This window comes from Sorex fumeus, unplaced genomic scaffold (assembly GCF_029834395.1).
Source record: "Sorex fumeus unplaced genomic scaffold, SorFum_2.1 ptg000002l, whole genome shotgun sequence".
NCBI lineage: Eukaryota > Metazoa > Chordata > Mammalia > Eulipotyphla > Soricidae > Sorex > Sorex fumeus.
Window position 1 is genome coordinate 15,080,526 of NW_026606059.1, and position 19,077 is coordinate 15,099,602.

The 19,077-nt window shown below is 41.1% G+C and overlaps 1 protein-coding gene across 1 annotated transcript; it reads left to right on the plus strand.

Annotated features, from left to right (window-relative positions):
• The first annotated feature begins 9,360 nt into the window (after positions 1-9,360).
• Positions 9,361-18,844, plus strand: PSKH2 (protein serine kinase H2). The gene is made up of 3 exons (XM_056113314.1): positions 9,361-9,521; positions 15,307-15,973; positions 18,539-18,844. Exons 1-3 carry the CDS (start codon positions 9,361-9,363, stop codon positions 18,842-18,844), a joined length of 1,134 nt encoding a protein of 377 aa, XP_055969289.1.
• The last annotated feature ends 233 nt before the right edge of the window (positions 18,845-19,077 follow it).

Genomic DNA, 19,077 nt, shown 5'->3' on the forward strand with positions numbered 1-19,077 from the left:
ACACTGTAAACATTGAGTCAACGTTAAAACAGTGATATCCAATTGTTCAGGTTCCAGGGGCTTTTCAGACACTCCATGTTCCAAGAGTTCTGCTGGCTATCATCACCTTTCCCAACCCATTGTTGATGTTTATTATAAAGCTAAGCCAATCTCTTCCTCCTAAAGATTAAGTGACATTGTACCTTTTATCTGGTATTTCATCATTTGGCTTTTACCCTTCTCTATACTTGCCTTTTTATTTTTTTTTTAAGATCCCTGAAAGATATAATGAGGGATAATGTGGGAGAAAAGCTCTGAACAAATAGGCTTGAGAAACACATTTGTGTCGTCCATCTTGCACAAAGTACATTTCCTAGGATATCTGAGAAGTCCTTTGATCAAAGCTGTTTAATTTTAAAACAGTATTTCCAAACAATAAATTGGACCATGATTTCCTTTGTTTTGCATTTACCCTTAATTTCTAACTTGAAGTAGCTTTCTTGGGAACATTATTTCCATAATATAACTTGTAAAATATAAAACTCATACATATATATGCATATGTAATTATTGTACAATCAGTTTTCTCTTGAAGAACTTATAGTTCTAGGACTGGAGTGATTATACAGTATGGTAAGGTAGTTGCTTCCCATGCAGTCGACTCGGATTCCATTCTTAGGACCCCACATCGTCCCTCCAGACCACCAGGAGTGATTGCTGAGTGCAGAGCCTAGATCCTCCCAGGATGGGAGAAGCATGCTGAAAGTACACTATAGACCAAACATGATTGCCACTCAATGCCTCTTTTGCAAACTACAACACCCAAAAGGAGAGAGAGAACAAAAGGGAATGCCCTGCCACAGAGGCAGGGTGGGGTGGGGGGATGGGGGGTGGGAGGGATACTGGGACCCATGGTGGTGGAAAATGGGCACTGGTGGAGGGATTGGGTACTTGATCATTGTATAATTGAAACCCAAGCACAAAAATTTGTAAGTCTACAACTGTACCTCATGGTGTTTCACTAATAAAAATAAAAAAAAAAAAAGAGTAAGCCCTCCTGAGTACCTCCAGGTATGGCCCCCACCCTTTAGTAAGAAATTATAGTCCTATATATTTATAATTAAGTATGTCACTGCCACCCACTGTTTTCTTCTCCTCTCCAAGTATACCCCATTTTTATTTTTTCTTTCTCAATGGCAGAAATCCCAACATAGGTTAGCTAGTAGTAGGCTCATGTAGTAAAGACATGAAACTAATGATGGAAAATTCACCAAAAGGAAGCAAATGACATTGTGCTGAGAATATAATTTCTGTGAGGAAGTTTGAACTCAGAAAAATGAGTTATAGGTGAAAAAGTCATCTCACATTGTTATAAACCTAGGAAAATGTCACAGAAGGAAGATTTACAATGAGAAATGACTTTATACTAACAAATCTTACATAGAAAGCCTCGGAGCACAATTGACATAATGCCACAATTGCAGAAATTGGGAGAAACTAATGGCTTTTGAGGCTGACCATTAAATTTCCACATATCTCCAATATTAAAAGTACCTGATTCCTAGTGAAGAAAAAGGCTGTCATAAAATTCCAGTTAACCAGTTCTATTTTGGTAAGATATAAAAATTTTAAATTAAGATTATTTGAGTATAGTCTTTTAAAAATTATTTTTTAAAGGGGTGGGAAGATAGTACTGTGGAGAAGTTACTTGCCTTACACAACTGACCTAGGTTGAGTCTCTGGCATTATATATGGTCCTGTGAGCACCACCCGGGGTTATCCCTGAGAAGAGAGCCAAGAGTATCCCTTGCCCAAAGTTTTATAACTAATACAATTTTTCTTTTATTAGAAAATTGTAAAGGGACCTTTTTGTAAAACAGACATCACGTATCAAGAATTATAATCCTGGGAACAAAATATTCTAATGTAAGGTCTATTATTCATGCCATCATTTTGAAAGTTATTTCTAAGTTTCGTAATGTTATGCATATGTAAGCTTATTATTCAATTAACCTTCAATAACCTGCAATGAGATGACTCGAGAAAAATCTGATCTCTATTGCTACCATTAGATTGCAGACCCCCGAATAATATATAATATGGGGCCTCATATACAAAGTCAATAAAAAGGGTTGTGAAAGTGCAAAATTATAAGATAGGTTTTAAAGGTTTAGGTGAGCAGGGTTTCCTTAAGCAGATGAAATGTCACTTCCCCCACTCTTTTTACGTCTATTGCAATAGTAGCCAGCATCAGAATCCCATCAGAAATTTTTTTGGTAGCCCCACACCTATTGGTGAAAAGTAAGAATTTCATCAGTGGTATTAATGCTATTTTCACAGCGCATTTTTAAAAAAATTTTATTAGTGAAACACCATGAGGTACAGTTGTAGACTTACAAATTTTTGTGCTTGGGTTTCAGTTATATAATGATCCAGTACCTATCCCTTCACCAGTGCCCATTCTCCATCATTTGCATTTTAAAAAAATTTTTGTTAGTGAAATACCATGAGGTACAGTTGTAGATTTGCAAATTTTTGTGCTTGGGTTTTAATTGTACAATGATCAAACACCCATCCCTCCATCAGTGCCCATTTTCCACCACCACAGGTCCCAGTATCCCTTCCACCCCCCATCCCCCCATCCCACCCTGCAACTGTGGCAGGGTATTCCCTTTTTCACAGTGCTTTTTAATGCCAATGTAGAAGACTTAACTGAATATGATGTGAAAGAAAGAGAAAGAAAGGAAAATGTGAAAGACTGCTTTACAAATATTGAAACTATCTTTGTTGAAGATGATGGTAGCACCACCCAGTGTCTATCTCCTAGTGGAACCAAATATTCAGCAATGCAATGGAATGCTGGTCATTTATTTAAAAACATTATTTACTTTTAATTATTTTAAATTATTTTTTTTTTATTTATGTTTTGCCATTAGGGCCACATGTAGAAACACTCAGAGGTTATTCCTGGCTCTGCACTCAGAGATCACTCCTGGCAGAGCTCAGGAGGACCATATGGGATGCTGAGGATTGAACCTGGGTTGGCCGTGTGCAAGGCAAATACCTACCCACTCTACTACTGCTCCAGTTCCCTTCTTTTTAATTGTTATTTGATATTGTGAATTGATATGTGACAGGCATCATGTTTTCACAATCCCATATCTGTTTCATAAATTCCTATAGCTTGCAGTTCATATTTTCTGTATTTGTTCAGGAATAAAGAAAATAAGAATACTGCTAGGTAGAAAAAAAAGTCACATATATTATATGTACCATCATATGATAAAAGTCAATAAAAGTGTTGCATACTGTTCATTGTAAATTTTTAGCAAATAATATACAGCTATGGAAAAGAATGACTTTTTTATACTCATTAATTAGTTGTTGTTAGTTACAAGTTGTAACTTGCTTTCTTTTTGTGTTTTCAAAGATTTTCAAGTTTTTTTTCACAGAGTATATAGTACCTCTGCGATTGAAAACTATAAAACTAAAAATAAGGGTTGGTAACACAGTCCCCTTTGGAGCAGTTTCTCAGATGGTCAGACATGTTTTCTCTATTCCCATTGTCTACCTCACATCTCTGTTTCCCTGAAAGATTTAGGGCCTATGAATTTGTTGTTTAAGTGGTCAGTTTTTACATTTATGAATTATAGCACTAAATAAGACTTTTCATCTTTGATTTCAACTTTAATGACTTTCCCAAGGCCTAAAACATTTTCATATATCATCATGTAGATAATTTGTTTGAGATGCTTATAAACTGCAGATTCTTGAGCTCATTCTAGGCTCAATGAACCTGAATTTTTTTTATGTAGGAGTACTGCTTTTTATTCAGTCACTGATTAGCTGATTGAATTGAACATGTACTCCACCTTACTCTTTTTTTTTCATTTTTTATAATTTATTTATTGAATCACCGTGAGAGCAGTTACAAAGCTTTTGAGTTTAAGTCTCGGTCATAAAATGAAACACCCGTCCCTTTACCAGTGCTCATTCTCCACAACCAAAACCCCCAGAATACCCTCATCCCACACCCTCCGCCTACCTGTGGGCCAGATGATTTCAATATTACTCTCTCTCTCTACTTTGATTACATTCAATATTTTGATACCACACCCACCATTATTATTTTGGATTTTACCCCAACACTCAGATCTGCTGAAAAGGAAACAGTAGACAATTTGTTTCCTATTGCTGGCTAAGAATAACATATGATGTCCGGTAGCTGCAGTAGCGGCCATGTGATTTTGAAATTCCAAAATTTTAACACTTAAATCTGGAGGGATTTCTGCCAAAACCTACTGGGTTCCGAGATTTGTTCCTGAGTCTCTGGGATCATGGCCATTAAGCAGCTTGATCAGGAGCCATAAAGGCCGTTCATGGGCGGCAACTCGGGGTCTCGTTGGAGGAAAGGGCCTGCTCCACCTCCATCCTGTGAGGCCCCATGTGTCTTGTCACTGAGGGCCCAAACCTGACTGTCCAATGACCTCTGGAGGATGGCAGTCACCGAGCAGCCTAGGAGAAGGCACCCTTTCCCCCCTTGGGGTGGTCTGGATGCATTTCTGCCAAAAGCCACTGGGTTCTGAGATTTGTTTCTGAGTCTCTGGCCGTTATGCAGCTTGATCAGGAGCCAGAGAGGCCATGCATCCAATTATATAGCTGAGTGGGAGGTGGTTTGTGGGTGTGTCTCCCACATACCTAACTTTTGGCCATTTACTTTCTTGGTAAACTTTGCCCCAAGTTTGAACTCTGGATTTTACTTAAGCTTACTCCTGACTCTGCACTCAGGGGTCACTCCTGGCAGGACTCAGGGACACCATATAGGATGCCAGGGATAAAACCCAGGTCAGTGGCATGCAAGGCCAGCGCCTTCCCCACTGGACTATCACTCCAGCCCGAATGTGTTATTTTTTTTTATATAGGGGTTACACCCAAAGATGTTGGGGGATGAGTTGGGTGAGCTCCAGGGACCATTCTCACCAATACCCAACCCAGAAGTGTAGGTCTGCTGGTTCTGTGTCAGGGATTGGTACTCTGGTGTTCAATTTGTTATTATTTCAACTTCTCAGATACAAAAATAGAGAGGATCAAGAAGTCAAGTAATTTTCCCAAGATTCTAGAGCTGGTGAAAGCTGTTACTGGGCTTTGAATCTGAGAAGTCCATTCTACATTTCTCATTAATGAGATTAAAAATGAGATCAGGGGCCAGAGATGTAGCTCAGCAGTAGAGCTACTGGGTTTGATCCCTGGCATCACAAAAACGAACAAAATCATACTGAGGAGAGTTTTTTCCCTTCACAACTAGCAACGTGTTATAAATAAAGGTAAAGGCCCTCCCGTTGATCGTCGATTTGCTCGAGCGGGCTCAGTAACGTCTCCATTGGAGACTTTGTTGTTACTGTGTCTGGCATATCGAATACTCTCGGTAGCTTGCCGGGCTCTCCGAGAGGGGCGGAGGACTCGAACTCGGGTCGGCCATGTTGGCTGCTTGTAAGGCGAACGCCCTACCCGTTGTGCTATCGCTCCATATTCCTATCATTGTTTTAAGGAATCTTTCAACCTGGAAAAGGCAAGTTTTTTTTTTCATTTTAAAGAATAGTACTTTATTGAATATGCCTTATTCAGAGAAAATTAAGTTTTAATCTATGAGAGCCAGATTATACAATGGAAAGCAATTTCTTAGTTTTCCATACTGATAGGATGATTTCTATTAAATGAAATGCCATAAAATAATATTCATAAATACAGTACACTATCTCAAAACATTTCACAACATTAATATAATGACATAAAAATATCATTCTATCAGGTTAGATAAAAATAATGAAAAATGAACAATCTAACAGAAATTACAAGCTTTTGTTAGAGCAAACAAGAATGCGAATTTGTTACCAAGTATAGACAAAACAAGGGCAAGTTTTTTTTTTGTCAGGCCAGCTAAAATATAGTGAAATATTTTATCTTCTTTATGAACGGAAAAGGGAAATTTCAACATGAGGGTTGTCAGCTTCTTTGATACACTTCTATAAAGAAAAGTATAGTTTTAATTTGATAAGAGACCTTACTAATAATTATTAATATCAACTAATTTTCTTCTTGTCATTGCCCAGTACAACTTGCTGTTCTACAAAACTACTTGTTCTTGAAATACATCATTTAAATAAAAGAATATGGTGCCTCCTCGCAGCAATTACAAAACTACTTTCTTTAGTAGTAAATGGAGAAATAATGCTAATTTGTAAGATTAATTTATAGCTTCAGTGATGAAAACATTTGCAGCAGTCAAACAATTCTTACTGACCTGCCTGAGTTATATGTTATTTGTGGGGGTGGGGGTGGGGGTAAAGTATTGAGATGGTGAGAAAAAATATGGGAAGGGTAACAGCAAACTTTTTCCTCTCTCTGAATTTCACACAAAGGCACCACTCGTGGAGATTTCTTGTTTGTTTTTAAGAAGAAAGCTCCCCGAGTAATTTTGCATTGTTTGTTCCAAGCGTGTATGTGAGATTGGCTTAAAAGAGCCCCTTGCTAGCTATCATTACAAACACAAATCCTACACCTGGGAAAAGCAGGGGTTGATGATAACAGGAACACCTTCAGACTGATGTCTGGGGGCCTGAAATCACTTTAGAGGAAATGACTCCCAGTGGGAGGTCTCTCAAGCAAAGGAAAACTTGGAAAACAAGATTGCAGCTATTCTAAGAGGAACTCATTCTAAATGAAGCAAAGTCTTCATGTGACCTCTTTAAATGTGCTTTTAAGATAAAGGAGGGAAAGGAATGAATGGCAGGACTTCACAGAATAATGATTCTTTTGGTAACTTCAATTGCTTGCTTTCCTCACTGTTTTACTTTAGGATTCTGAAGACTAAATATCACAAATAAAATCTTTTCATTTGTTTATACCACCAGTGTTTATGTAAAAAATGGCTTTTCTCTAAGTGATAGTCTAAATCTTTAGTTAAATGGACTTAATTGCTGCGAGGCACCATATTCTTTTATTTAAGTGATGTATTTCAAGAACTGATCACAAGTACTGAGCACATCAAAGTGAAAATAAACCAGCTTTGCATCTCGAACTCGGTTTTACAACTTTCTTAATCCAGTTATGGAAAAAATATAGATTTTAATAACTACAAATATTTAATGTATGTATTGAATGTTGTCACAAGCAATGCTGTCCAGTCTCCCAATTATCAAAGAAATTATGCATAATAAAGAGATATATGGTTAGGTGACTGGTATGACATTTTATATATTCCTTTAAGTGCTTTCTTTTCTCAAGAGTCAGTTAAGGGGCTGGAGCAATAGCAAAGCGGGTAAGGCGTTTGCCTTGCCTTGCATGTGGCCAACCTGGGTTCGATTCCCTGCATCCTATATGGTCCCCCGAGCACCCCCAGGAGTAATTCCTGAGTGCATGAGCCAGGAATAACCCCTGTGCAATGCCAAGTGTGACCCAAAAAGAAAAAAAAAAGAGTTAGGTTGAAAGGACATACTTAAGATATTTATCTTTAACACTTTATAATTGAACAACCAGATGAATTGCCTGAAGAGCAAAAGTTTTTAAATGCATAAGTTGAGTTTTGTCTCAGGGACAATACTTTATATTACCAACAACGCTGGTGCTTTCCAAAAGAGAGCCAGTGATTTTCACTTCTTAAAAGCATTAAATCAGTAATGAGTGGAACCAATTTTTCAGGAATAAATTCCGGCTCTGGAGGAAGCTTTCCTGAATGCTTTCCCTGCAGTGTGGCCAGGAAACTAGAGATTTCTGTTTGCCCCATAATTCCTGCTGTTAATGTTGCCTGGAAAAACCCAACCACTTGGAGGCATAGCCTGGAGAAACGCCCTGCTCTCCTCACATCTGCCCAGGTGGAAGATTCCAGTGGAGGCTTCGTGTTTGCAGACACACCACACGCGCCCAAACTCTCTCACTGCAGGGAGCCTTGAGCAACAGATTCCTTTTTGAACATCACCAGAGCGTTCTGTTTCTCTCTGTTTGTGCCTTTTTCTTTTCCATTGCGCTTGTATTGACTTTTCTGTGGATTACTGGGGAGTTGGGGGGAGGGGAGGAGGGAGGGATGAGGGAGCAAAAAAAACAACAACAACAAAAAAAAAAACCCTCAAATTTTTAAAAGAAGAAAGCATGATTGTTCCTCTGCTTAAAAGCAGGCCTCCTATCTGTTTCCTAGTGATCAGGTAATTCTGAGATGTTTCCCCAAGGAAAATCTGTGAGGCAACCATTGTAAAACTGCCCCCCCACCCCCCCTCCCACCACCTCAGTTCTACCAAGCGGTCTTTCAGAAGTTCCTATAAAACAGTGTTTTGTGGAAAATCCATGACTGATTGACTCATCACAGCTATTCTTGGTTAAAGCAAACGAAAAATGGAACAAAATTAGAAAGGAAATGACTACTGGAAGAGGGTATTGGCAGACTTTACCTCTGCCGTTGGGTTTTTCCAACTTGCTAAGGGTGTAATCTTGATTTGATTGGTTTTGATTGCATTTCACTTTTCATGTTATTTATCTGCACAATTAGCATCTTTACATGGAACCATACAAAAAGTGTGAAAATATTATGGCTTACTAAACATAAAATACACATACAAATGCATAAAAAATGACGAGGAAGTATATTTTATGTTTAGACATTTTCATCATCTCAGACTTTATACTTGTATTGTCGTAGTGCATTGGGCTATTCTGTTTGTTTGTTTGTTTGTGGCCACTTGGTGTTCAGGTGTGCTCAGGAATTACTCCTGACTCTGTACTCAGGAATCACTCATGGTGAACTTGGGGGACCATATGGAATGTGGGTATGGAACCCGGGTCAGCCACTTACAAGGCAAATATGTTGGGTTAAATTTTGTGAAGAGTTTTTCAGTCCACAGATGAAATGACCAGAGTGTGGGGTATTATTGTCCCCGCTGATGATAGGAGTGAAGCGCAAGGGTTTCGGGTATGGTAATAATTTCATACTCGGAATATTGTCTGCAGTTCGAGTGGATTTCATATTCACAATATCTAGATTTGACCCCAAGTCTTGGAGACCAAAAATCCGTTAAAGGGAACATGGCCTTCCTAATCCGGGTCTAATTTTAATTTAATTCTTCGTGTCCTCATTTTACAGACAGGGAAAACAGTCCCCGTGAGTCAAAGCCAGGCTTCTGCCCTCTTGTCCATCTGGCCAGAGCCTCGAAGCCTCAGTGGCACCCCAGGGTCCAACTGATTGTCAGCGGGGGGCCCCTCCTAGAATGCGCTTGCTTGCTAACAAGACCCCTCCGCGGGGTTCCTGGGGAGTCAGTCCCGCCCCGTCCAGCGGTGGCCGCGGTCAGCCCAGGTGGCCCCCGGAGCGTCGGTCTCTGCGCGCGCCTCCCGGGCATGGGCTGTGGCGCCAGCGGGAAGGTGGTGCCCGCTTTGCCCCAGCTGGCCTGGACCAACGGCGACGGGCCCCAGGCACGCTCAGAGACGGCAGCGGAGGCAGCTCAGAGGATGCACATTGCCCGTTTCCGAGCCAAGTTCGACCCTCGGGTCCTGTCCAGGTAAAGCCGGAAAGCAAGGTGGATTGACTCGGGCCAACGTAATCAAACTGGCCTTAGTGCGTCCTCAAGGGGTCCCGTGGAGGCGCGGAGAATCGCCCCTGGACAGGTCCCAGTCTCAGTTCTCTCATCCTTCGGGGCAGGACTCTGAGAAATATCTTGTTCTGGGGCACCTTTTCTTTCGAAATGGAATCTAGGGCCCTTATCTCTCAGCCTAGCCGTGTGGGAGCAGGGTTTTTTTGTAAGCGTTAATTTGCAAACAAAAAAGGTCTAATCACCTTGAAAATTTCCCTTCAGTTGCTAAGTAAAGAAGGAAAGAATCCTCGCTGGGGGGAAGACCTTCAAGTCTTCAACGCACAACAGGTCTAGGTGTGTGTGTGTGTGTGTGTGTGTGTGTGTGTGTGTGTGCATCTATGTGTCTGTGTGCGTCTGTATGTGTGTGTATGTCCAACCAACACCAGGGTTTAGGGTGTGTGTGTGTGTGTGTGTGTGTGTGTGTGTGTCCAACCCACAACAGGGTCTAGGGGGGTGTGTGTGTTTGTCCAACCCACATCAGGATCTGGGGAGTGTGTGTGTGTGCATCTGTGTGTCTGTGTGCGTCTGTATGTGTGTGTGTGTCCACCCAACATCAGGGTCTGGTGTGTGTGTGTTCAACAACATCAAGGTCTGGTATGTGTGTGTGTATGTGTGTGCGTGTGCACATGTGCGCGCATGAACAGGTCTGGTTTGTTCTACTGAATTGTTAAAAAAGAGATGACAGTGTTATGTTATTTCATGAGACTGACACTCAAGGACAGTAGAGTCAAGGGCCAGGAAGATTGCTTTATGCTTGGCAGCCTGCCTCATGAGCTAGGGGAGAAGGTAGCTGGAATAGAGAGGGGATTACTAGATCAATGATGGTTGGAGGGATTAATTGGGTTGGGAGATGTGTGCTGAAAGTAGATAAAGGACCAAACATGAGAGCCTCTCACTATCTGTATTGCAAACCATCCATCCAGTAAGGGCTAATCTTAGCGGAAAAACAGGGAGAAAACCCAGGAGACAGAATGGGTGTTGTTTATTTTCTTTCTTTTCCCCCCAAGGCTGAACAGGTTAACCGAATAGGTTTTTCAAGACTGAATAGGTCATGTGTACGCACACAGATTGCAGTGTGGGACCAGGGTCCTGCAGCTAGCAGAGTGGGGGGGATCCCACTGCAGAGATGTCCCTGCAGCTGACCTACCTGGGGCACACAAACACCTTGGGAGGCCAGTGCACCCACGTGCCCCCCGCTGTCCACACACCAGGTGTGGGCGACTCTGCAGGTGCGGAAGGGCGCAGGGAAGGGGGCACAGTGTCTTGTCCCCACGGCTTGTAGTGTGGGGTGCGGACCTCCAGGGGGCGCTGGAGGTCACGCACATCACAGATTAGGTTTCTGGGTCAGTACCTGGAGACCTTACTGGGCCCGCTCGAGCAAATGGATGAACAACGGGAGGACAGTGACAGTGACCTGGAGACTGTTGAATCTAGATGGATGCTGTAGAAACTTTAGGGAGGTGGATCCCCAAGGACACCCATTCCTCCTTCACGGGTGGGAGTCCCTGTATGCAGAGCCAATCTCCTGTGGGTTCAGGGCCGCCGACACCTTCAGAGGTGCTCAGTGGAGGCCTGGGTCAGGATCTCCAGGAGTGCAGATGTGCAATTTGTGTTAATCAAACCACATTCAAGTGCTTTTCAAGTGCATGTCACCAAGTGTTAAGGAGCACCTAAGAGTGTGTGCTCTAAAGGGCGATGCTGCCACAGTACTCCTTATTCACCCTCATCCCCCCACTTCCGGGGCAGTCCCAGCTCTTAGAATGGGATCAGGGAAGCAGAGGATCACTGGAAAAACATTAAAGATAATCTCAATGTTCTTCCTTAGCAAATGAGGATTTGAGCCATAGAAAATTCTTGGAGAAATGAGTCTAGTTGTATATCTTCACTGTTGTGATTCTGATTCTTGCAGAATAAAGTTGCTAGAATTTATTGATTTATTCTGGGGAATTTATCACCATTACTTCTATTAAGTGAGTTGTACAATTATCATCTCCATCCTTATATTTTTGTCCAAATTTTGTGGAACTTTGGTACAGTGAGTCTGATGCCAACCTAGAGTTAATCAAACTATACTTCTCAATTTCTATAGTGTCATAAAATGATGATAAATTAATCAAAAAGTGGAGCTAAAGAAATTTTCTGTTTGTAGTTGCTGAAAAAATGAAAGAAATCATTTCAATTTCTATAATTTTGGATGCTATGAAATTGTCGTCTTCCCTCCAATTGTCTATGAGGCAGCTGTTGATGCCTGGAAGTGGATGGAAATGCTTTCTCCCATGCTTGATTTGATCCCTAAAGTTTTTGGAGTCTGTGTGATGATTTGGAAATAATGTCTTCATAAATGACGATTTTATCCAACATTCATTCGTATTCCCTCTGTGCCAGGAACTGCACAGTATATAGTCACTCAAGTGATAAAAGCAATCACCATCCAGAGTTTCACAAGCAAACATGCAGCTTCATGAATGTTAGGAGACGTTTGTGGTTCTATCTGAAGTTATTTATTTCCACTATTCTAAATCTTGCCTTAAAATTCAGTTTTCCCCCCTGTTCAAATTACCAGCACCTCTCTCGTAAGTACTTGGTACATGAAAGGTCTTATCTGTATTAAATAAACCCCATTTTATTTGAGCGAAAGAGTGTAGTTAGTCAGAAATGATAATTTTTCTGATGGCGAATTTGATGAGGAAATAGATTTGCTTGAAGTGTTGAGTGCATAGAAATAAATTGGTATTTGCAATGTGCTTTCATTCGCTTTAGAATTAATGTAAAAACATGTTAGGCTGAAGGACAATAGAATTTGAAATGCTTGTAATTGTCTTCAAAAAATCATACTGAGTATGTATGCAATCAAAAGGAACGGTTGGAAGAGTAAGAAGAGGCAGCATCTATTTAATACAACTGAATTACCATTTTGATAAGGTAATTGGTCAGAAAATTAAATGCACTCTAGAGAACAGAGCTGTTTTCTGTAAGCTGTTACAGTCAATGCTGTTTCTATTCAGCAAACACAAGGAATATAAGGAACATATAAGCTGCTCCCCAAATTGCAGGAAAAGTAATTATTACACAAATAGATTATTTCTAGGAGAAATTGACGTATGCATTTGAATCTTTGACATTGAATATAAGACCTCATTACCTTCTCTTTTGGTATTCCCTTAGTCCATTTCATTTTCTGGCACCATTTTGTGGGAGGAATTTTAATAAAGCAGAAAAATAGCACTGTCCTCCCGTTGTTCATCGATTTGCTCGAGCAGGTACCAGTAACGTCTCACAACAAATTGTGAGACTTTTTGTTATTGTTTTTGGCATATCAAATACGTCACGGGTAGCTTGCCAGGCTTTGCCATGTGGGAAAGATATTCTCGGTAGCTTGCCAGGCTCTCCGAGAGGGGTAGAGGAATTGAACCCAGGTCCGCCACATACAAGGCAAAGGCCCTACCCACTGTGCTATTGCTCCAGTGATTATACAAGCAAGAAGATTTAGGTTGTAAGCTTCATTCTGTAAAGTAGCCAATGAACTAACCTGATCTTTAAATGTCTTCATTTGTAAAATTGAACTAAATCACTTTAATATTCTTTCCTATAGAAAATTATGGTTTTAAGTTTCTCTCTGTTGCAAACTAGAGAAATAAATACAGGTAGATTATTAAATTTGATAAATTCCCCTGAACCCACCCTTTAAAATTGAGTTGAATTGACAATCATTTGCCACAGGATTGGTGTTATTACTCTTTTAGACATAGGGTGTTAATGCACCAGACTTGCCATCAGAGTGTCAATAATCCTCCACCACTGTCCCTAGGTCACTTCTAATCCATACCACTATTTCTCCTGGTCTTCACAGACTCCACTCTGCAGGCAGAATCTCCCCTCTCCAACTCCCATTGGATATTATCTGTTCTTTTGCTGCGTGTTTCATAAATGAGAGAATCAGTATTTGCGCAATTTCTAATTCACTTTTCTTAGCATGACACCCTGAGTTCCTTGCAAGTCAGTGTTTCTCAAAGTGTTGATATCACTCCCAGGGGCTGATGGATCAATTCAGAGTGTGTGTTCATAGCTTTAGGTTAACTGGGGGTTACTTTCTAATTTCTGGGCCACATCTAGCTCTGTGCTTAGGACTTACTCCTAGTTCTGTGGTCAGGGATCACTCTTGGCTCAGTACTCAGGGAACCATATGTAGTGCTGGGGATTGAGCTAAGGTTAGTCACATGCAAGGCGAGTTTGCCTGTTTTGTTAGCTGTGCATTCTTTTGGTTTTTATCTTAATTAATTAATTAATTTATTTATTTATTTTTGCCAATCCTGGCTTTGTTCTCGGTTTGTAAATCACTCTAAACTCAGGGATTACTCCTAGTTGGGCTCAGGGGACTCTATGGGGTGCCAGGGATTAAAGCTGATGGGTTGCCATTTGCAAGGCAATGCTGTACTATTTATTGCGCCCACCCCTCAGGGAGCATCTATTAAAGAATTAATTTCAATGGGATAAGAGATGTGTCTGGAACTGAGAGCTCCCAGTCAAGTAGCATAGAGAAGGCTATTCAGAGAAGGCTATTCTTTTTTTTTTTTTTTTTTTTTTTTGCTTTTTGGGTCACACCTCCTGGCAATGCACAGGGGTTACTCCTGGCTCTGCGCTCAGGAATTACCCCTGGCGGTGCTCAGGGGACCATATGGGATGCTGGGAATCGAACCCGAGTCAGCCGCATGCAAGGCAAATGCCCTACCCGCTGTGCTATTGCTCCAGCCCCAGAGAAGGCTATTCTTCATTCCTGGTCTTGCCTCCTGATGTGTGGTTTCTTCTACCTTTTGAGAAATCAAATAGAATAAGTTAGTAGTAATTTTCTAAATCCAGATTTGGTGGTGCTTCTTGGAAAATGATAACAACCAGGACTTCAAGATAGGAAAGGAACTTCCTTAAATTCTCCCCCCAAATTTTGTGAAACTCTTGAAGGAGTAGAATTTTTTTTTGCGGCGGGAGTCACACCCGGTGATGCTCAGGGGTTACTCCTGACTCTGCACTCAGGAATCATTGGCAATGCTGGGGGACTATCTGGGATGCTGGGGATTGAACCTGGGTCAGCCATGTGCAAAGCAAAGGCCTTCTGTTCTGTGCTATTGCTCTGGTCCTTGAAGGGTTAAAATTTGAATCCCATATACTTAAGCTACAATCTGCTTATAGTCTTGGGAACACATACACACACACAGACAGACATATTTAGGGATGAGCATTTGAAAGATATTCTGGTACACAATAAGTGGGCAGGAGTAATAGTACTGTGGGTAAGGTGCTTGTCTTACACATGCCAACTTGGGTTCAATCCCTGGTGCTTCATAGAAACCTTCAGTCCCCGCCAGGAGTGATCTCTGAGTCCACAGTCAGAAATAAGCTCTGAGCACCAGTGTATATATGCCCACACAACTCCCTTTCCCCTACCTCCTACCCCCTGAAAAGCCGTTGACTCACCAACAACTTTTTATTTTAATACCCCTTGCCTCCATTGCAAAAAAAAAGTTTAAGGATGTTTAAAAAATAAGGATATTAAGCAATAATGAGTAAGATGAGAGAATACAGAAGTTGCCATGATCATCTAAGACATTCACTTAAATCATTATTGCCATGATCATCTAAGACATTCACTTAAATAATTTTGAAATCCCTTTAGAAGGATAACAGTTTTTGTTTTTATTTTCAATTAAAAAAAAAACAGGTACGACATTAAGGCTCTTATCGGGACAGGCAGTTTCAGCAAGGTTCTCAGGGTGGAACAGAAGACCACCAAGAAACCTTTTGCAATCAAGGTGATGGAGACCAGAGCCAAGGAAGGCAGAGAAGCCTGTGATGCAGAGCTCTCGGTCCTGAGACGAGTTAGCCACCGTTATGTTGTGCAGCTCACGGAGATCTTCGAGGCCCAGGACCGAGTTTACATGGTGATGGAGCTGGCCACGGGAGGGGAGCTCTTTGATCGACTCCTGACTCAGGGATCCTTTACGGAGCAAGACGCTGTCAGAATCCTCCAGATGGTGGCCGACGGTGTCCAGTATTTGCATGCATTGCGCATAACTCACAGGGACTTAAAGCCCGAAAATCTCTTGTATTATCATCCAGGTGCCGAGTCCAAAATTTTGATCACAGATTTTGGCCTGGCACACTCGGGGAACAAAAGTGGGGACTGGACAATGAGGACGCTCTGTGGAACCCCGCATTACATAGCTCCCGAGGTCTTGCGCCGGCAGCCTTACACCAGTGCTGTGGACATGTGGGCTTTGGGCGTGATCACGTATGTTCTGCTCAGTGGATTCCTGCCTTTTGATGATGAGAACCATACGAGGCTGTACAGGAAGATTCTGAAAGGCAAACCGAATTACACAGCAGAGGTAAGAGGATGTTTGATGGATTCCAGAGTAGACTTTCTTTCTTTCTTTCTTTCTTTCTTTCTTTCTTTCTTTCTTTCTTTCTTTCTTTCTTTCTTTCTTTCTTTCTTTCTTTCTTTCTTTCTTTCTTTCTTTCTTTTCCCTCCCTCCCTCCCTCCCTCCCTTCCTTCCTTCCTTCCTTCCTTCCTTCCTTCCTTCCTTCCTTCCTTCCTTCCTTCCTTCCTTCCACTTTTTGGGTCACACCCTGCAATACACAGGAGTTACTCCTGGTTTATGCACTCAGGAATTACTCCTGGCAGTGCTCGGGGGACCATATGGGATGCTGGGAATCGAACCTGGGTCCACTGCATGCAAGGCAAATGCCCTACCCTCTGTGCTATTGCTCCAGCCCCTTCAGAATAGTTTCTTAACCATAGCCCTAGTGGCATGTAGGGCTGAAAGATTCTATTGGAGGTGAGGAGGTGAAAAGTGAGCAACTATTTGCCTTAAGAGCAACATCGTTGGCCTTAAGGCTGCTGCTCATAGGCTGATATTTAGTCAGTATGCCAGATACTTCCCCCAGTTGTGCTACCTTCAAAATATCTCGTGGGACAAACTCCTTTGGTTCTGATATTAGGCTTTCGGCCAGAAGCACATGACATTAATACTCAAGTAGTTTAAGCATGTTTGCAGTTCTCAGCCAGCTCAGTAGGTTAATATGTATTCAGCTGATCTGCATGATGCCTTGGTGTTTGGCGAGAGATTTTCTTGTTTTAAATCTACACGATCCAAGTCCTTCTTGTAGCGCAGTTCTTTTCCTCAGTGAAATGTTTGGCCTCACAGCTTTGTACAGTCTTTATTCATTGTCTAAACTGGGAGTTTGCAGTGTTCATGAATGTGTGAAGTTTTGTTGTTTGGGGTATGGAAGAAAAGCTGCTCGTGCTGTGTGTAGGAAATCTGACAAAATTGGTAATTTATTTAAAGTTGATCAAGTGACAAATTTGTTCAGTGTGGAACTATCAAAGGGTTTTCCTTCACAAAGAAAAGCATTAGTAATTGGCCTCAGTAGCCAGATGCATGTAATAAATACAAAATAACACTATATATGTATGCAATTATTGAAGCAAAATAATAAAGCAAATAACAAATAGGAAGATAATTTTTTTCTATATTCTGGGCTTTGATCTGTATACATTGAGCAAGAATACAAATTGATGGTTAAGAATTAAGACATAGAGCATGGAAAGAAACTGGGTGGGGAAGAAGGGATGGAGAAGAGGTAACAGGAGTAAGAGCAGAGGCCTCAAACACATCAGTGATAGAGAGTGAGGTATATGTCTGTACCTGAACCCCAGGGCCAACAACACTGTAAGCTGGAGATCCAAAGTGCAGTAACCAAACTTAAAACTGTGCCTGTCAAGGAGGTAGACTGGGGGTGGCAGGGAACCTGGGACATTGGGGGACGTCGACACTGGTGGTTATATTGATTTTGGAACATTACATACCTGATGCACAACCATGAATAACTATGTAAATGATGGTGCCTTAATAGTTAAAAAATGTAAATGGAAAAATAATATAAAGGATGGAAATGCTAGAGGATTACCACCAGTAGACACTTAAGTAAAAATTATTAATTTTGAAGTACTCAGTGTTATGTTGACTGCTCTTAGCCTAAGGAAAATGTATTTATAATTTTCTGCAAAATGTGTAATTAAATTACTCCTAATCACACTATTCTTCAAAAATCTCTATATTTAGAAAATATCAAGATTAATTACAGTCCTTAAATTTTTATGACAGTATATCTGGAATTTTCCAGACAGCTTCTTTATTGTTTGTGAATGCATAGTGTTAGCTTTTAAATAATAATTTTTAAGCTTGTTTCTCTGTGGGTATTTTCCCCCCTGTTTCGGAGGGAAGGAACCTCTCCCTTATGAAAGTTACTTTCTCTTGTCAAGCCCATGTGGGAAAGCATATTATTAAGGGCAGCATATTGATGAGATTTCTAGGAAGGAATTCTCTTTCATTGAACAGCAAATGAGAAAGATAATTGTGTTTGTTTTCTTTTTTCTTTTAGTGAGAAGCCGTGTGTGTGTGTGTGTGTATGTGTGTGTGTGTGTGTGTGTGTGTGTATCTTGTGATGCTTTTCTCAAAAGTGATGTTTTTTTTTTAGAATCACTACATTTAATGGCTGGCTGCAGCAATAACACAGTGGTAGGGCATGTGCCTTGCACGCAGCCAACACGGCTGACCCGAGTTTGATTCCTCCGCCCCTCTCAGAGAGCCTGGCAAGCTACTGAGAGTATCTTGCTCGCATGGCAAAGCCTGGCAAGCTACCTGTGACGTATTCTATATGCCAAACACAGTAACAAGTTTCACAATGTTACTGGGCCCGTTCAAGCAAATTGATGAACAATGGGAGGATGGTGACAGTGACATTTAATGACATTATATGTGAAAAAGTCATTTGAGTTTGATATGCGTTAATTAATACATATACAATGGGATTGCAGTGTGTGTGTGTGTGTGTGTGTGTGTGTGTGTGTGTGTGTGTGTAAATTAAATTATTTTTATTCTTCTTCTTAGCCTTGGCCAAATATTTCACACTTGGCGAAGGACTTTATAGACAGACTGCTGATTTTGGAGGCCGGTCACCGCATGTCAGCTGGGCAGGCTCTTGCCCATCCCTGGGTGATCACTACTGCTGCAGGTTGTTCCATGAAGAACCTTCAGAGGGTCATTTCCCGGAACCTCCTTCGGAAGGATTCGCCCCATTCCCAGAGTCCCAGATCTACACAATCTTCTAAGTCCCATACTTGCCACAAATCAAGACATCTATGGCGCAAACGAAACTTACGAATAGAAGACTCACCTTTGCCTGCTCATTTGTGAGCGGATAACCTTTAAAAGAAGTTTATCCAACTCTGAACTACATCCCGCAAGTTCTGTAGAAAAATTAGGCCACTAGGGACCAGAATTTATTATGATTAAAGACATCATAAGACTACAAGGACAAGGGGGCATGTGACTATTATTAGATAATATTAGCCTTCACTTAAAAATGTTTTTGGTGTTTAATTTTTTAATATATGTATATTTGTTTCCAAATAATACACTTCTGTAAA

What these genes read in the sequence shown, in the direction of transcription:
- PSKH2 (XM_056113314.1), top strand. Translation starts at nt 9,361, where the DNA reads ATGGGCTGTGGCGCCAGCGGGAAGGTGGTGCCCGCTTTGCCCCAGCTG. An exon ending in GACCCTCGGGTCCTGTCCAG is followed by an intron (nt 9,522 to 15,306) that starts GTAAAGCCGGAA and finishes AAAAAAAAACAG; the next exon opens with GTACGACATTAAGGCTCTTA. An exon ending in AACCGAATTACACAGCAGAG is followed by an intron (nt 15,974 to 18,538) that starts GTAAGAGGATGT and finishes TCTTCTTCTTAG; the next exon opens with CCTTGGCCAAATATTTCACA.